This window comes from Atractosteus spatula, chromosome 5, assembly GCF_055471065.1.
Source record: "Atractosteus spatula isolate fAtrSpa1 chromosome 5, fAtrSpa1.hap1, whole genome shotgun sequence".
NCBI classification, from domain to species: Eukaryota; Metazoa; Chordata; class Actinopteri; order Semionotiformes; family Lepisosteidae; genus Atractosteus; species Atractosteus spatula.
Window position 1 is genome coordinate 42,670,399 of NC_142710.1, and position 18,109 is coordinate 42,688,507.

The following is an 18,109-nucleotide window of genomic DNA, read 5'->3' on the forward strand; positions in this document are numbered from 1 at the left end:
TCGAGGCCATGTGCGTCAGAGTGTCGAAACAGCTGAGCTTGGAACACGCTCCTCTAAAGGAGCGGTTGTCGCAAAAATATTGTGGAATGGCACATTTTGAAAATAAAAGCAAAAACCAAAAAAAGGATCATACAGTTTTAGCTCTCAGAAGCCTGCCAGAGTTGAGTTTCCTCAGAAACCTGCTGAGCACCTGTCACCCCCCTGTCCCCAGGATATGGAGCAGTTTCGGATCTCGTCCGCCCCCGAGGACGGGAGAGAGAAGTGTCCCCATGACCCAGCCAAAGGCTACACTGGGCTCCTCGCAGGTACGGCCCGGCCCCGACGCCCGCAGCTGCTGGTATCCCGCTCTGATGAGATCCGTTGGGATTTCATCCCAGTTTCACTAACAGAGGGCATCTCGGAAAGATAACGCACACAGCTAGAGGGTTCGAAAAGTAGTGGGCAACACCTGCTCCTAGTTGTCGGATTTCCCTGCTGGTTGTATTCCCGGCCCGGTGACGCGTGTCTCTGCGTCTGTGTCTGGCTGCACTCACCATCTTGTGTCCCTACTCGCCTCCGGCCAGTGATTTCAATTCAAATCCACTGCTTTGTGTTGCGTTTTCAGCACCTCAAATAACCCTGCAGAAAGCTTAGATTTCTGTATTTTAAATTTAGATGTAAGAAGAGCAGGAAATGAGATTTCCCTAATACCAGTAGAGGGTTCCATGGAGGAGATGCATCTCACCCAAGGGGTGCCAGCATAGTCTAATGTTAACCTCGGTGTACTAAGTAAAGTCTGCAGTGGGCTTGCAGTCTGTCCTCCTTAATCCAACTGGTGAAGTAATTTCTTGCCTTCACCTCATAGGCACAAATGGCCTCCAAACATCACCCAGGTCGATGAAGTGGGTATTTTTCTGTTGATGTGGGATGAAAAGTGGTTATTATTTTAGCCAGAATTCAGATTCTCTGTGTTTTTGGAAGTTGTCATTCTTTGTCTAGAGCAGTTTTGTTTATGCAAGAGCATCTCATATTACGTTCAGTTGCTATCTGTAGAGTTCGCCTGTAAGAGTCTTCGAGTGAGGATATCCAGAGAGGATAACAGGCTGTTATTGACAATTCTGCGCTTGGCCAGAGAGTGGACACGCAGGCGCGCAGTTTGCTGGTGTGTGTGCGTCACAGACGGCAGGCATGGAACGGTCTGGAGGGAGCAGTGCTGCATTGTGGGGGAAAATCTGGCGTCTGGGGGGAATTTGTGTGATGGAGAGTGAACAGAGCTTATGTTGTGAGTTAAAAAACAAGTCTTTCACATGTACCACTATATCACATCCACCTCCAAATATTCAGGGTAACAAAAATAACTATTATCTTATTGATAAGAGAACCGCGCTCCGCTAAGCTTTTTCAATCTTGAAAACTCAATCATCTTTCCAGACCGGGGGATTGTGGGGGGAGTGGCAATGTAGTGACATGTAGTGGACTATTGGAATTCATTCCCGGCACTGTCGGACTAGTCAATATCCTGTCACCCTGTTTGGCGCTCCCAGTGGCCAGTTAACATTTCCACAATCGCTGCCCTTTTCCACAGACGGAGAGATGTACTCCGCCTCGCAGTACGAGTTTCGCAGTCTTCCTGACATCCGTCGCAACTTCCCCTACCCCACGCTGAAGACGGAGGAGGCCCCCACCCGCTGGCTGTACGGTGAGGGTCGTGGGGGCCGGGGAGGCCGGGGCTGCAAGAGCAGCACATTCAAGCCATCACTGGAAAAGCCACTGGATCACACCTGCAGTGATGGCCGAAAGCTTGTACACCACTTCCATTTATGATTTATGGGGTTTTTCATGACAAAAACCGCAGCAGGATAAACAGTCCGTGATTTTAGAGAAATCTGGTCCAAACTGTGGATATGATTACCCACCCCACATCAACAGTCATTTACGTTGCATTTCCTTGGCCTTGGCACCTTGCTGCTGTGTCTTGTAAAGACTTGCAAGAGTTTCTTTAAAACAATGTCTTTGGAAGGTACAGTACTCGAAACAGAGAAACCTAGGGGTATTAGGGGTCATTTCTACCCTCTCAGTTTCGCAGACGCACGGAAAAGGTGAACATCAGACGAACACGTCTCTCTGGTTCACAGGATGGGCTTTGAGCTTCGTTTGCAGAAAGACTTTTACTGGTCTATCAGCAACTAACAAGGTGAAGTCTGCTGTAGTTGTGGCATGAGACCTTTAAGACTTGTGGCGGGCTTGACAGTGTGAGTCGGACTTTCGGAGAGATCTCCATGGCTGGGCTTTTACTGGCCTGCAGATGACTTCCCCTTCCTGACCAGGCTGGCATTGCTGTTTGAAAAGCTTGCTATTATTTATTTTTTAAAACGCACTACATTCATGTATCGATTTACAAATTTTCACTGTAAGGAAGAGTGCGTTTTCAGGCCTGTGTTTCCCAGTTACCACTAGATTTTCACGACAACAAAAGCGCCTCCTTCGTAGCCAAACCAAAGACGCTACAGAGAGCATGACCTCCCACTGACTCCTCCCCGGTCCTCAGTTCGTCGGCCTTCTTTGAGTTTTTATTAATCTTAACTGCTGTACTGGGGTAAAGAGGGTAATTATCCTAAACAAGCTATTGTGTTATTACTTTCAGAATTCGGTCCTTAGTTATGCAGAAAATCAATAATACTGGGTGATTTTCTAGACCTTGAGATTACATTGGAAGGTTTGATCTGTAAAAATATGGGAATTTTATTTTCAGTTTACAAATTTTCACCTTATGAACAGTTTTTGAATGAATGAATCACATTTGTTAATTGATGGATGGTTGTAGGACAGCACACAAGCCACCACAGTGAGAAAGTTTACTACTCGAATGCCATCAGCTTTATGCTCACAAAAGAGATTTCTTCAGTGAAGAATGTGAATCCCCTCAGATCACCCAGCCTGTGAGGAGCACGGCTTGTAATGCTGTGTCACAGGCTGATACTGACCTCTGAGCTCTGTCGCGTCTAGAGGCCGAATTCGTGGACTCGGTGCTCCTGAGGGAGAGCCTCAACAGCTCCGTGGGTGACGACGACAAGGTCTACTTCTTCTTCACCGAGAAGAGCGCGGAGCCCACGCCCTACTTCAGCCAGGCCAAGGTGGCGCGAGTGGCACGGGTGTGCAAGGTGAGAGCCTGGGTGTGTCTGTGTGCGTGGGTTTGGGGTGTGGGGAGGGGCCAGTACTGGCACTGTGCTTTGGTACCATCATCATTGCACTGTCGTCACAATCACATCAATCTGTTTATATCTTATATGGTACCTTGCAGAGCACTCTTAAGGCAGTTTACATTAATTACACATTTTAAAATGTACAGTAAGCAAAAAAGAAAATTAAAGACAAAAAAGTACAAATTATGAAATGAAAAGTAATTAAGTTCGGTATTGAAGAACAAGTAAGTCTTGAGGTGAGACTGGAAGAGTATTCCAAAGACGAGGGGCTCTCGCCGGAAAGGCTCAGTCCCATAGCGCACAATGGGAAGCCCTTGGAACGCTGAGGAGCCTAGAGCCAGCGGAACCATGTGAGCAAACTGGGACGTGTGGGGATAGGAACTCTTGAAGGTGCACAGGAGACAGCCTGTAGTGCCTGACAGGTCAACAAGAGCATTTTGAAATCTATCCTGGTAACCACTGCAGGTGTTTCAGCTCAGGACAAAAATGTTCAGACATTTTCGACTTAGTGAGCACTTTGGTAGCACAGTTCTGGATATACTGTAGTTTCTGAAGTAATTTCTTGGATGATCCAGTTAACAGGGCATGATGTTAATCCTTTAATTCTCTAATTAAAGGGGTTATAGAATATAGCACTTTACTGCATTCTCTGGTTTACATAGTCCTTAGATCTTAGGTTGTGCAGTACTATGCTTGTGAACTTTCCTGTGATTAATCTCAGTATTGCGGTCTATTGCAGTAAAGTGCACTAAAGTAATCACAGAGTAACAGGGTGTATTCAACAAGCTTGTTGAAGTAATCCCAGAGGATCATACAAGTATTAAAAACCCTAAAAGGCATTTGAAGACAAAGTCAAAGAAGAGGACTTAATGAACAGTGAAACATGAACCAGAGGACACAAGTGGTAACTATATGGAATAGCATTAAAAACCCAAGGCAGGAGGCACTTCTTTACACACAGGGTTGTGGGTGTGTGGAACAAGCTGCCCAGCCATATTGTTGAATTCGATACACTGGTTTCTTTCAAGAAACAGCTAGATGAGGTCATGACCTCGATTAATTATTAACTACCAAACGGGCTGGATGGGCCTCCTCTCGTTTGTAAGCCTACTGTGAGGTCCGGACCTGAGTGAGTCCAGATATGGAAAGAGCCTCAACATCACAGAAGCATGTTAGTACCATGGAAGACTGAGTGAAAGATGGGTAAAATACTGCCTAAAATGTGTTCGTACAGATGCTGTTAAATGTTCTTAAGAACAAAATTCCCTTCTAATTAGATGGAATATTATGAAGAAATGAAACCTGTGCTTTCCATTTCAGCCTCAGCAATAGCCTTAAGCCATCTGCTTTTCCCAGATGAGCAAGAAATACTACTGCGGTCTCGTCCCTTTCATGTTTCTTAAGGTCTCTTTCTATCCAGTCTAGTCTGACTCTCTGTGTGTGGTCTGCTTCACAGCATGCTGGCCACTTCACCTTGAGAGCGTACTTCAGGTGGAGTGTGTGCGTTCCTGTCTTTTCAGCGGCCTTCTGTGGGACTTTCAGGACAGTCCTGTTGCTAGGCAGCCAAAACAGAGGCTCACTTCATTCTCCAGACAGCTCACTGTCTGAGCCCACAACCCTCCTGTCGAATCTGGATGAGTTTGACCCTTTTAGGAACCTGTTTACCATACATTGCTAAACTGTCCCTTTTTTGTTGTGTATTTCTTTTAAGTCATTAAAAACATTCCTGCCTCGTCTGTAGAATTTAAAGTTTCTAGGACGTGCTGCATTTTTTTTTCGTGACCAATTCATGGGTTTTCAATGTCTGTAGTCTTAGTGTCTGCTTGCCGACAGATAAGCTCTTGTTTTAATCAAGGAGCTGTGTTTGAGCTACAGCTGTAGTGCATACAGGACAAAGCACAATCCCAGCCGATACACAGTACAAACCATATAGGGCTGCCCTGAGCACCTCTGCTTCCCCTGAAAAGGAAGAACATGCGTGTCTGTAGCTCAGATTGGAGGTTTTTGATAGATAGATACTTTATTGATCCCGTGAGGGAAATTGCAGATCCAGTGTTGTGGCATTATTGCACAGCCCACATTAGATCAATTACCTGTCCAAAGCAGAAAATGAAAGGCTTTTATGTGTGCAGAATCTGCTTGCTGTGTTTATCCTTGAACATGACTGCTGTATGACTGTATATTGATCTACATTTCAGTGGATTGAGAATGAGTTTGACAACAAGCTTTTTTGGCTCCAGATGTAAAACACAAAGGCCAGCCATTATTTAAGTGAAACGTAGTTAAGTCGCATGTAGTATCTGATCATAAGCATCACGTGTCACACACGTTCCTTGGCAGATGTTGTAGATATGCTGAAGCAGCACAGCCTTAGCCAGGACAGCAATTCACATCAGTCTGGCAGGGGTAGAGTCTAGATGGGCCCTTTCTCACAGTGGGGAACAGGGTAAGTAATTTTAAGCTGTGCAGCTCCGCAGGACACAAGCCTGCTGGTCTCTTTCTTACTGTTCCAGATTATACTGTAGCAGTTCCAGACTGGCAGTGCTAGATTATAGGGGAGCACATAAGGATTCAAAGGGGTCTGTGGGAGTTTTTTTATATACAGCTCATTCGAAGTGCACACCAAATTTTTCAGACATCATATGTTTTTTTGCTGGAATTTATAAGTGGAACCATGAGACTTGCCTTCAGATTGAGTTTCCCGATTCAGTGTTTTAGTCACTGACATATATTTGCTACTAACCAGCAAATGTTTCTAATCAAAACTTTAGTTAGCACTATATGTAGACAAAGTCTGATCGGATCACAGTAAGCGCTACGCATCCTCAACCCATTTTTGTCCACCTGTCCGTGTGTAGCTGGATTTTTTGCACTTTTGATGATCAACATGAAGCAACATACTTACATTGAAAGTGACTTGCATTGTGCTCTTTGTTCCACGAGCCTGGAATTTTAAATCTTCTGGCAAACATGAAGCATCACAGTTCACATTGATCATGTTTGAGGTGATCCGTTAAAGGGGTCCAATTTCTCGGACCGGTTATTAAATCTCAGTTACAAAATAAATTCATTGATGGTATAGGAAAAATTACAAATTTCGAATTAAGCACAAAATCATAAACTTAAGTCTGTAAGTCTTATAACTGTAAGTCTCCACTGTTGTTGCTAACTCCTGCTCTCACTATGGGCGAGAACGAGAGTTCGTAAAAATTGTGACGTGAAGCAGCCCTTCCTGCTCACTAGTCATTGTAATTACACATGTAATGTGATGTACAAGTGAATAATTGCAGCTTCAGACATTTCACCGTAGAAATGTTCCAATGTGATCTGCATGCAGAGTTAACAAGTAAGTAGTATTTGTCAGCAAAACTGTCTCGAAGTTAAGAGCAATATTTCTATTGGATAAAAAAAGATGTGTTCACAAGTCTGCTTGTTTACAATGTCATAGGGCTGTTTCACCTCACCGGAAGTCTTTTTGCCTTCTTCTGAATCACAGAATATGGCACTGTGCATACCTGGAAATTTAATCTATTTTGTGATGTAAATTGGAGGTTTTACAAGTTACTGTGTTCATTTTACTTTTATTGTGGTTTGAAAAGCAGTCATTAAAATGCTGATTCTTTCTAACCCTGAAAATGAAAAATAATTTTGAAGTTTATTTAAAAGTTCAAAGTTCACTAAGATTTGAATTTGGATCATACAGCTTTCACTATGGGATCATCTTTTTCACTATTTAAAAAATATATTTTTCATTGATGTAAGATTAAGTTCACATATAGCACTGAAAATCATTAAATCACTTTGAGAAAGTGTTTAAATAAAATTATTAGCCCATGCACCAGAGGGGCCCTGTGGTTTTGTATTAACCGAAGGGGGACATTGAGTTTAAAAGGTTCTCGATACTCTGTGTTTTAGTTGGGGAGATGGATTCTGTGCATTGTCACATAGTACTTCCACCCCCAGTGCGAAAAAAACCCAAGACCATAAGAACATAGTAAAGTTACAAATACAAATTGATGCAACGATCTCATCTGACTTGAACGCATGAATATGTATCAGCTTCAGTAGCATAGCTGGGTAGCTTGTTCTAAACTCCCAGAACTTTTTGGACAAAGAAAAGCCTCCTGTTGTCAGTTTTAAATGGACTTCCACATAGTTTCCAGTTGTATCTGTTGGGTTGACTGTGTCTATGCCTTTGGGGATTTCAAATACTTGGATTCAAGACTAAAGAGATCCAGTTCTTTTTTCTGACAAAGGACCTAAGAATTTAGGAAAGTTAGAGTCAGGAGAGGGGACCCCTGAACTGAGGTCTGGGGACCATTCTTTGGTTTTTGATGTCAATGTGCAAAAGGTATGGTAGAGATTTCCTCACCGGGTGTGAAGTACTTGTTGAAGATGGAGAGCATACTTCAGGTGGAGTGTGTGCGTTCCTGAAGATGAAGATCAAGTAAATCTGAGGACTACAAAGATACTATCACATGTTATATGCTACAGTCAACTGAATTACTTAATTACAACTACAGTTTTCATACAGACCATGATTTAATGTTTGATTAGTAATGTCAACCAAGAGAAATGTACTTTTTTTTTTTAGTAGGTTTAGGTTTAAGTGGGTATTTGCGTCAGCATGCGTAGTCTGCAAAGGAACAAGTAATAGGTTAATAGTAATAGGCTCCACTGCTGAAAGGTTGTGTTTTCTCTTTTCTCTTTTCAGCATGGAATAAACCTATTACTTGTTTCTTTTTTTATTTGATATTGGCGGGGCGGGGGTCCCAGTTGAACATAAATCGGGGGTCCCCCTGCCAGAAGGCTGACATTCACTCACCCACCTTGCTTGTGTCGCAGGTGTGGTTTGTTCCTGGCCGCGCTTCGATTCGCTGTCTTTCAGGCATCTCCCAGACCCTGAGGTCACACAACGCACAGCCAGGTGCGCCTAGAGGTCGGTCACGTGACCCCAGGGCTTAAGCTAATGAGGCCCGTACCGGAGGAGCCCTGTTCCACTCCCCCACCTCCTCGACACTCAGTAGCAACCTCGGGACCTAGACTGCATCGACCCAGCAGGGATTCCATCAGCCTGTCAGGCCCGCGGCCAGTGTTGAGCCACACTGCGCCTCCTCCAGGCAGCAGTGAATTCTGCTGTGCCACAAGGAGGGCAGTCAAGGACGAATTCGATACTATTGGAGATCCCAGCAGCGCAGTTTGTTAGCCCACAGCACTGTGTGTAAAGAGGTCTCCTGTCTTTAAGACCTAAACAGCTCTGTTCTCAGTTTTTACCTGTGAACTCTGGCTTGTGCGTCTTGGAGTTTGATGTAACCCGTTTTTCTTCAAGGTCCAGGAGCTTGCCTCTAATCTCTTCTCAATCTCCTTCTTAATGAACCTTTAAGGAAAATGTTTGTTTTTTTTGTTCCTGTATCTCAAAATGAAACGGAGGTAGAAAACTATTCAGTCGTTGATAAAACAGGGGCCTGCCGAAATAGTGGCCCGCTGTCAGCACGGCACCAGTCGTGTGGCACGTTTACGCAGGCGGCGGCTCTTGGCCAAGTCTGCTGGGTCAGACGAGAGGGTGCACTGCTGTTCGCACTTGAACTGAGCTGTTCCCCTGCAGAAAACGGCCAGATCCATTTGACAGCAGCTGGAGAGGAACCAGCCGTGTGATTGGAATAGTAATGAACGCTGCCTCAGGAAAGAGTGGAGCTGCTTCACTTGCTGGAGACAGAAGGCTGAAGTCAGGATAACAAGGCAGCACTGTAGCTCTTCCTGCAGAAAAACCTCCCTGGCGTTGACTTAGCTACTCTCACATAATGAGTCGGTAGAAGAATATTCCAGTGTCTTTTTAAACAGAAGCATTTATGGTCTAGCTCTACTCAGCTACATTATTGGCTCTGTAATATTGTTTATAACTGCAGCAGCATTAGTACAGAAAGTGCCACAACAAATTTGTGGTATTAGTAACCAGCACTTGGTTGTATTTCTCAATAAAACAAAATAAAATAAAAATGTTGGGCTATACATCATATGATGTTATGTTTAAACTCTGAATATAAGATAAGGTGAAAATAAGTAAAGGCTTCAATAAATACACTGTCATCTATAAAAATGCATCCTAAACAACACACACAGTGAAGTTGTTGCATTCAGCTGTCGGTATCAGTTAAGAAAAGCTTCATCGGTGCGTAAAACACATGACTTTTCTCATGTTAAACTTATATAATAGGTTTTCAGAATTTCCATGTAATTGTCCGGTTTCAGTCAGAATTCAGACTGGAAGGCCATGAAGACTCATGCAGTTTTAAGGTGGGACTGAAAAGCCTGTGGATTTGAGTTACTTGACAGTTTTGCTGCACTTGTTCAAGAGGGACTGACCCTGCCGTATGTGTGGGGGAAAAGGAAATGGTATATCAGGCAGGGAAAGCACCTCCAACTGAGTGATTGAACTGAGGCCAAGGCGAGACTCTTGAGCTATGAGGAATAAGTATGAGTAAATTCCGTTTCAAACTCACAGCACAGCATTTGAACATCAGTGTAATAAAAAATTCTGCCCTGTTTCCTGGTACAAAAAAAATCCTTCTTGGGCTTTATTTTTTAAGTTGGTCAATCTAAAGCAGACTATTAAAAAGCGGCATGTGGAGTAATAATGCTCTTAGAAGGTCTTTCGATCAGCTTAGCACACTTTTATTGACAGCTTATGTTTACCTTAGGTCAGGACTGGAGCTTTGGAAAAATAACAAGGGAAAAGGTTCCTGGTATTTGCAAAAGGAAAATGTCCTTAACTGTGGGAGTAGGGGTGTGTTATATGGCAAAAGTGTCTTCAGAGTTCTTTTCCCAAACGGAATCACATCCTGTAACAAGAACAATGAGGAACAGTGCCTCAGTTACTTATTCCTCAGCCACAGTGGTGCTGAGAAGGCGGATCGCACTGGAGAGGGTGTCTGAGAGAGTGTGGCACAGCAGGGGTTAACAGGCTCCTACAGCCTGTTGCTGTTTGTTCTCCAGAGGGACAGAGGTCATGTTCCCGATCCCTCCTCCCCCTTCTTTGCTCGAATGATAGGTGATGAACCCTGACACAGTCAACCCACAAACATGGAGAAACAAGCAAGTGCAAAGTTCACTCCAGGGTCTTGCAGCAAACACAAGACTGCCCTCGGCTTGTGTGTAACTTCAGGTCAGACAGGACTGCTGTGTTCCATAAGCTTTTCTCCCAGCGATCTCAGACAGTTACACTGTGTGTTCCTCAGACAAATCAAAAAGCTTTGTATTCACAGTAGCACGCTTCATCTGATCTAAAGTATTGACAGATCTGATCTTTTTCTGAGCTGTCCAGTCCTGGTTCTGGAGGGTCAGTGTGTCTTCAGGGTGTCCAGTCCTGGTCCTGTAGGGTCGGTGTGTCTGCAGGCTGTCCAGTCCTGGTCCTGTAGGGTCGGTGTGTTTGCAGGGTGTCCAGTCCTGGTCCTGCAGGGTCAGTGTGTCTGCAGGGTGTCCAGTCCTGGTCCTGCAGGGTTGGTGTGTCTGCAGGGTGTTTAGTCCTGGTCCTGGAGGGTCAGTGTGTCTGCAGGGTGTCCAATTCTGGTCCTGCAGGGTTGGTGTGTCTGCAGAGTGTCTAGTCCTGGTCCTGCAGGGTTGGTGTGTCTGCAGGGTGTCCAGTCCTGGTCCTGTAGGGTCGGTGTGTCTGCAGGCTGTCCAGTCCTGGTCCTGTAGGGTCGGTGTGTTTGCAGGGTGTCCAGTCCTGGTCCTGCAGGGTCAGTGTGTCTGCAGGGTGTCCAGTCCTGGTCCTGCAGGGTTGGTGTGTCTGCAGGGTGTCCAGTCCTGGTCCTGGAGGGTCAATGTGTCTGCAGGGTCTCCAATTCTGGTCCTGCAGGGTTGGTGTGTCTGCAGAGTGTCTAGTCCTGGTCCTGCAGGGTTGGTGTGTCTGCAGGGTGTCCAGTCCTGGTCCTATGGGGTCACTGTCTCTGCAGGTTTTTGTCTCTTTAAAGAAGCAGCACCTATAGAGCTGGGAGACACTGCTAAACTGGTCCACTGAAGCCAGTAACCAGCTGGTCTAGTTCATTAAGAGCTGAGTTGGAAAGAAAACCACAGACACAGCAGCCCTCCTGAACTTGGATTTGACCCACATACAGTAGTAGCCTGATGTTCCTCTTAGCAGCATTCCAAAAATAATCTTGGAGATAAAATGGTATTCCAGGATAAACTCCAAATAAGAATAGCAGGATCTCAAACTGACACTAGGTTCCAGTATTTGCAAGTGCTAATGGAGACATATTGGACTGTCTCTTTTATGTGCACTGTTAATTTTATTTATAATATTGCAGGACAATATTCAGGGAGGCATGGTGGCGCAGCGGTTATCATTGCTGCTTGGATTCACCTGGGGAGCTAGGTTCAGGTCTGGAGCTGGGGTGCTACAGTATCTGTCTGGAGTTTGGAGTACATTCTCTTCTTGTTTGCATGAGTTTGCTCCAGGTGCTCTGGTTTCCTCCCACAGTCCAAAAATATGCTATTAGGTTAATTGACTTTTGGGAAACTTGACCCTCTGTGTGTCTGTGTCTCTCTGTCTCTCTGTCTCTCTGTGTTTCTCTGTGTGTCTCTGTGTCTGTGTGTCTATGTCTCTCTGTGTCTCACTGTGTGACTCTGTGCATCTCTGTGTGTCTATGTCTCTCTGTGTCTCACTGTGTGACTCTGTGCATCTCTGTGTGTCTATGTCTCTCTGTGTCTCACTGTGTGACTCTGTGCTTCTCTGTGTGTCTCTGTGTGTCTCTGTGTCTGTGTGCGCTGCGATGGACTGGTGTCCTGTCCAGGATGGATCCTGCCTTGTATCTGTTGATTGCCAAGATAGGCCACAGCTCCCCGCTCCCCTGCAGCAATGTGCTGGATAAAGCAGTTAGGAGATGGATGGACGAATGGGTTGATGGGGACAATGTTCACAGTTAATAATAGCTGCCAAGTGCCTCTGTTCTAGTATTTGTCATTAACAGAGAGAGGCAAGAGGGGAACTGTAGCTGTGAGTTAGCGAATGTGCAATTGCCTCAGCAAGTCCCTGCATGTATCGCAGCCCAACTGGAAGTGACAGAGTGAGAGAACTGCCTGTTGTCGACAGCGTGGCATCTTTTTATTTCCTGTTAAAAGTACAAATGGTGCTTTTTATTTCTCTGTTGGGCATTTATTTCAAGCCCTTATGGTCCAATCTGAGATGTGTCTCTCACCTGCGCGTTATAAATAAGCCGGCGAGGTGGTAAATGGAGATGTTGTGATTTAGACTCACGTTAAATCTCGCTCAAATGATCACACAGCTTGTTTTCCAGCTTTTAGCTTACACTGGTTCATTACTACTTCAGGGTGGCGGATGGGGGTGTACAAGAAATATCCGTAAAGTTTACCTTACAAGCTGAACTGCTACTTGGTAGTTGTTTGGCTGCTGTATTTTTCTTGCACTGTATTTCCTATATATTGTTTTACTAGTTTAGTCAACTGAGAACAAATTTCCATTTGAATTTCATTTCGGTAATGACGTGAATACACATCGGTACAGCAGGGTATACTGGAGCAGCTTGAGTGACGTACCTTGATCAGGAGTACAACAGTAGTGTTCCAGCTAGGATTGGAGCCCAGACCCCTCTGGTCCAGCGTCCTGTCAACTGCTCTACACTGCTGCATAATACCAGCAATTTACCCTAAATTACAATCTGTTTTCAGCGGGATATGAAGACTTACTGCTTTAGGGAGGGTTGCTATCTCCACACTCCTCAACCACTCTGGTCTTAAATTCTGCTTATTGCCACTCTCCAATACCGATTGCTGATGTAGGGAAGTCTGTCTCAGGGCCCAGTTAATTTAGGTTACTCTTATGGTAACTGATGTTACACTGTTGGCAGCTAAGAGGAAAGTGTCTCAAGAGTGTCAGCCCTTCAGATGTATTAGTTTTGACATTTCATGTTTCAAATGAACACTGAGCTTAGTGGTAACACGTCCTCCAGCTCCGTTTCGACTTCATTATCTTCGGCTGGTGACAGTGTAACATCAGTTACCTTGGAAGCAACCTTCACATCACTTCTTGCTTTCTGACATTTTTTTTTCCGGTAGCTGCTTGCGAGGCGATGGGAGTGAATGTGAGCTCTTGAACAGCAGAGTTGTATTTACATTGGAAAAGGAAGAAGTAGAAAGACTGAACTAAATCCAGTGGAAATAAATCCAGTTGGTGCTGTGCTGTAGCCATGAACTTCCCTGTGCCTGCTACGCAAAGGGTCAGAGAACAGCCATTTAGATGACTGCTGTTGTGTTGTGCTGTGTTGAGTTGTGTTGATTTCTCATGAGTCTCCTGCTACCCACACAGGGTGACTGGGGTGGTCTGAGGACGCTGCAGAAGAAGTGGACCTCCTTCCTCAAGGCTCGCCTCGTCTGCTCCATGCCCGACTATGACTTCCACTTCAACATCCTGCGCAGCATGTTCGTGCTGCAGAGCCAGGGCTGGCGGAGCAGCGTGTTTTATGGGGTCTTCGGCTCGCAGTGGTGAGGGCGGGGCCTGGGCGGGGACTCGCAGGGGGGCGTCGCCGGCCGATGGGCGGGGCAACTCTGTGGCTGGTGGACCACGTTTCTAAATCCACACTTTCCTCTTTTTATTTTTACACCCAGATCTTAAAGAGGTGATTTAGGTAGAAAGCAGCACGATATGCTTTATGAAACTCAATGAACAGTGATGGTCTGGGGCTCCTGAGTGTTAAGGCACCTGCTATGAATACACATCGGACCTAATAGTATAGAGATACTTTAGATCTATAACCATAATCCCCCTTGGGGGTGCACATAATTTGGCAAGAACTGTCTAGGTTACGCGCAGTTAAAGTTGTCCAGGGCTTCCTCAGCTTTGATAGCAAGAGCAGGCCCTGTTGCTGTTCTGAGAACCTGGAAACATGCAGCATTATCAGAGAGAGCTGCATCGGGTGTCCCTCTGTGGTTTTGGCATTGCTTTTGTACTCTATGAGCCTAATGTGTGAGAGCCCAAGTGGTCAGCCTGACACGTCAGAGACTGGACATTCTGATGTGTGAGTGTCAAGGTGGTCAGCCTGACCGTGAGAGTCCAAGTGGACAGCAGATCAAGCTCTTATGGTGAAACGTTTGGAGGATGTGTATGTATATGTTGTCTTTATCTAATTCCAGCTGAAACATGGCTAGGCTGATTAATGGCTGTTTGCGATTCTAAGGTCGAGAAATGCAGAAAGAAAAATGAATGAAATTGCTTTAGCAGTCAAACACTCTGCAGTTTGTGGGCGTTTGGAACAGCTGCTCAGTCATGTTGAGCAGGCTGAGTCACTCAGGGTCCTTGGATCATTAAGCTGCTGAAAAACAGATGAGCAAGATTTGCTGAGTCCTTTATTATTGAGTGGTCCTAATGCCCTCTCACATTACTGTTTGGGTCTCCAGCTTTTGCCAACTAATTGTGATCACAGGACAGCCAGCTTTGTTAATTAAGCCATGCAAATTTGTAAATTATGAAACAAAGCTCATTTTAAGTTTCCCTTAAAGTTCCATATAATGATTATTTTGCCCTGATCTGTAATTGAATCAATTGGAAAGTTAGCTGACAGATTAAACTGATCACAGGCTTTTTTACTGGGCTAATTAAGTCTCATGTCAGAGCAGTTGTTAAAGTTGGTCGAGCAAGAGATCTGCCAACAGAAATAAGGTTGTGCACATTGTTTATTTGTCGCAAGTGCAACTCAAGAATTGTAACAGAATGTCTAGATTCTAGACTCTAGAACACATCGGAACAGCCATGTGGCCCTGAATGCTTTTTTCTCAGTTAGGGGACAGAGATCACTTAGAAAGCATTAGTAACATTTTTGTAAATGGAAGCGTGCACTTTGAGAACACATCCCAGAAACTGGGTTCCCTAATGTCTACCTGTCGTTGAAACTGTCTCTAGAACAGAGTCTTGCACTTTCTTGTTGTACCTCCTGTGCAGTTTTGGTCCTAATGGGGCCTGATGTGTAAACTGAACTCAAAAAGCCATGCAAGACCACACACTGTCTATTCTGCTGGGCTGCATTCTAATTCTCTGTGGCTTGTTGTATAATAGCAGCTCGGGAGACAGTATTCCTGCATAATTTGCACTTAATCAACTGGGAGAGCTATGCTCTTTGTTACAGCACCATATGTAAGTAGCGGATTGGACTCCACGGAGCAGTATTGTAAACAGCTCTGTATCGTACTTCTGTACAGTATGTGTCAGTGGAAATTAAAGGGAGAGAAAATACATTTATGTGACAGGCAGCCTGCCCGTCTGATACATCCAGTCCTTCAGTTCCAGCTGAGCACTGTCATTCATCGCACAGCTGCCCACAGGACAAGCAAATCAAGTAACAGGATTAACTCTCCATGTAACAGCCCATTTAGTCTATCAGGTCTTTCAGCTCTCAGATCCAAAGGACACATTTTATATTTAGAAGCATTCCTGAGACATTGTACAAGATGCACAGAAATTTTAACCTTTCTCATCCTCTGGACACATTTATCCAAGGCTGGTTTTGTTCAGGGCCTGCAGTGAGGAAATACAAGTCCTTAGAATGTGAGGCAAAAACAGTTTTGACATCTGCACAGTATAGTCTGCTCTACACAGTGCAACACAGCGGTCTGCACAGTGCAGGAGGTGCAGGAATGGAGTGAGACAAGTGCAATTAACATGCAGTGCACAGGGACAGCAATAGTATTGTACAGTACAGCAGATAGGAAATTGTGAGAAGGCTAGGCCCTTGCTACACGTGCTCTAAGCTGTAAATAAAGATTTTTTTATTATGGATCAGGAGCACATCATACATAAGGAAAACAAAACAAGCAATCCAAATTCACTTTTCCTTGTTCCATAAAATCCCAGGAATGCTAATTCATGGCTGGTCCTCGTTGGCTGTTGTTGCTCTTGGGTGCTTTGAGGATGTGAGTCACTGTACCTCTGTCAAGTCTCAGTTTACACTTAATCTCGTAAAAGACTCTTAAAAGACGATCCTCTGATTGAAATATGCGCTCAGTTTTGAAGACCTGGTTCCTTGGTGTTGTTTGCTTGAGACGGTTGGTTATGTAAAGGTAAGGTTAAACTTCTGAGGTTGTCTGATGAGGAACTGGTAGGATTTGAAAGCTAGATTTAGATTCAGAGAGCTTCTGAATAATAGGGCCCTTGCCTCCCGATGAGGGCACGGAGCACAGGGTCTCATGAAACATGCCCTTTGGGGAAGGGAAAAAAAATCAAAGATTAGCAAGGTACATCCCCGCTGTTTCCAAGATAAAATAATTTCTTTTTCATTTTATTTTATGTTTTTGAAGGTTTTGCAGTAGAAAGATCTTAGTCAAGACTGAACAGCTGATTTCATTGAAGACAGAGTTCTTGTAGTTGGTTTTACGTGTGTGTGAATTTAAACAATGGGATAATTTCACTACAGCCCAGGGCTGTGTGATGGTGTGGAGTTAGTTTAGGTAGCTTATGAGAAAGGGATTTAAAATTGAGAACGGGAGGCACTTCTTTACCCAAAGTGCGGTGGGAGTGTGGAACAAGCTACCCGGCCATGTAGTTGAAGCCGATACCCTGGCCTTTTCCAATAAATGTCTGGAAGAGATTCTCTGTTCAATTAGTTACTCACTACAAAAAGGACTAGATGGTCCAAATGGCTTTCTGATTAGTAAACTGTCTTCAGTATCTAAAGAAAACTACAGACAACTTAAAAGATATTTTCCTGCATTTTCACGAAGGAAAGTTTATTCTTCCGTTCTGAAACGTGTATCTAAATACCTTGGATGGTTGGCACATAAATCACTTTAAGTCTAGGTTAAATTCTTAATAATAATAATAATAATTGCTTTCACTTATATGGCGCTTTTCTGGATACTCCACTCAAAGCACTTTACAGGTAATGGGGACTGTCCTCCTCCACCACCACCACCAATGTGCAGCCCCACCTGGATGATGTGACAGCAGCCATAGTGCGCCAGTACACTCACCACACATCGGCTATTAGTGGAGAGGAGAACCAAGTGAGGAAGCCAGTTCATAGATGGGGATTATTAGGAGGCCATGATTGGTAAGGGCCAATGGGAAATTTGGCCAGGACACAGGGGTTACACCCCTACTCTTTTCCAGAAACGCCCTGGGATTTTTAATGACCACAGAGAGTCAGGACCTTAGTTTTACGTCTCATCCAAAGGACGGTGCCTTTTTATGGTATAGTATCCCCGTCACGATACTGGGGCATTAGGACCCACATAGACTGCAGGGGGAGTGCCCCCTGCTGGCCCCACTAACACCTCTTCCAGCAGCAACCTTAGTTTTTCCCAGGAGGTCTCCCATCCAGGTACTGACCAGGCTCACACCTGCTGAGCTTCAGTGGGTTGCCAGTTGTGAGCTGCAGGGTGATATGGCTGCTGGCAACAAATTCTTAGCTGACACTGTGACATAAAGGCAGTATATCATGTTTAGTCTATCAGGACAGGTAGCGAATGCATACAAATGCAAAATACAAGATGTGAAGGCATCCTACCACAGAGCCAGGTCATTTCCCTGGATGCTGTTCCTTCACTTCACTGTTGTATCGTTGTGGTCCTGACAGTGACACAGTCACTGTAAGCTGTATTCCACAGTTCTCAGTAGCTAGACAGAAATCCTATAGGGTTTGCTGGTTTGCCAGTCATTTACTGCCCATGTCTGTCCTTAAATACAGCCTTAAGTCAGCCCTCGGGGAACTCCCATATTGCTTTCCAGCACTGCTCAACTGCTCTGTGGCTAGAGTACTGCCCTGCATTAAATACACTTTTCAGTTTCCATGAGTTTCCTGTTGCACAACAGGGTTGTGGAATGAAGTGGGAAGTGGGAAAAATCCCACTTTTAGTGCAAATGAAGCACCCCTCTCTGCCGAGAGACTCTGTCGCGGACGATCGGTGTAGCTGCTCGCTCC

The 18,109-nt window shown here is 44.8% G+C and overlaps 1 protein-coding gene across 1 annotated transcript in view; it reads left to right on the forward strand.

Annotated features, from left to right (window-relative positions):
* sema4gb (sema domain, immunoglobulin domain (Ig), transmembrane domain (TM) and short cytoplasmic domain, (semaphorin) 4Gb) overlaps window positions 1-18,109 on the forward strand; it is a 61,659-nt gene that overhangs the window by 32,772 nt on the left and 10,778 nt on the right. The window contains exons 6-9 of the mRNA XM_088917075.1: window positions 212-305; window positions 1,565-1,678; window positions 2,986-3,140; window positions 13,507-13,682. Coding sequence (XP_088773201.1) covers window positions 212-305; window positions 1,565-1,678; window positions 2,986-3,140; window positions 13,507-13,682 — 539 coding nt within the window. The remainder of the gene's footprint in view (window positions 1-211; window positions 306-1,564; window positions 1,679-2,985; window positions 3,141-13,506; window positions 13,683-18,109) is intronic.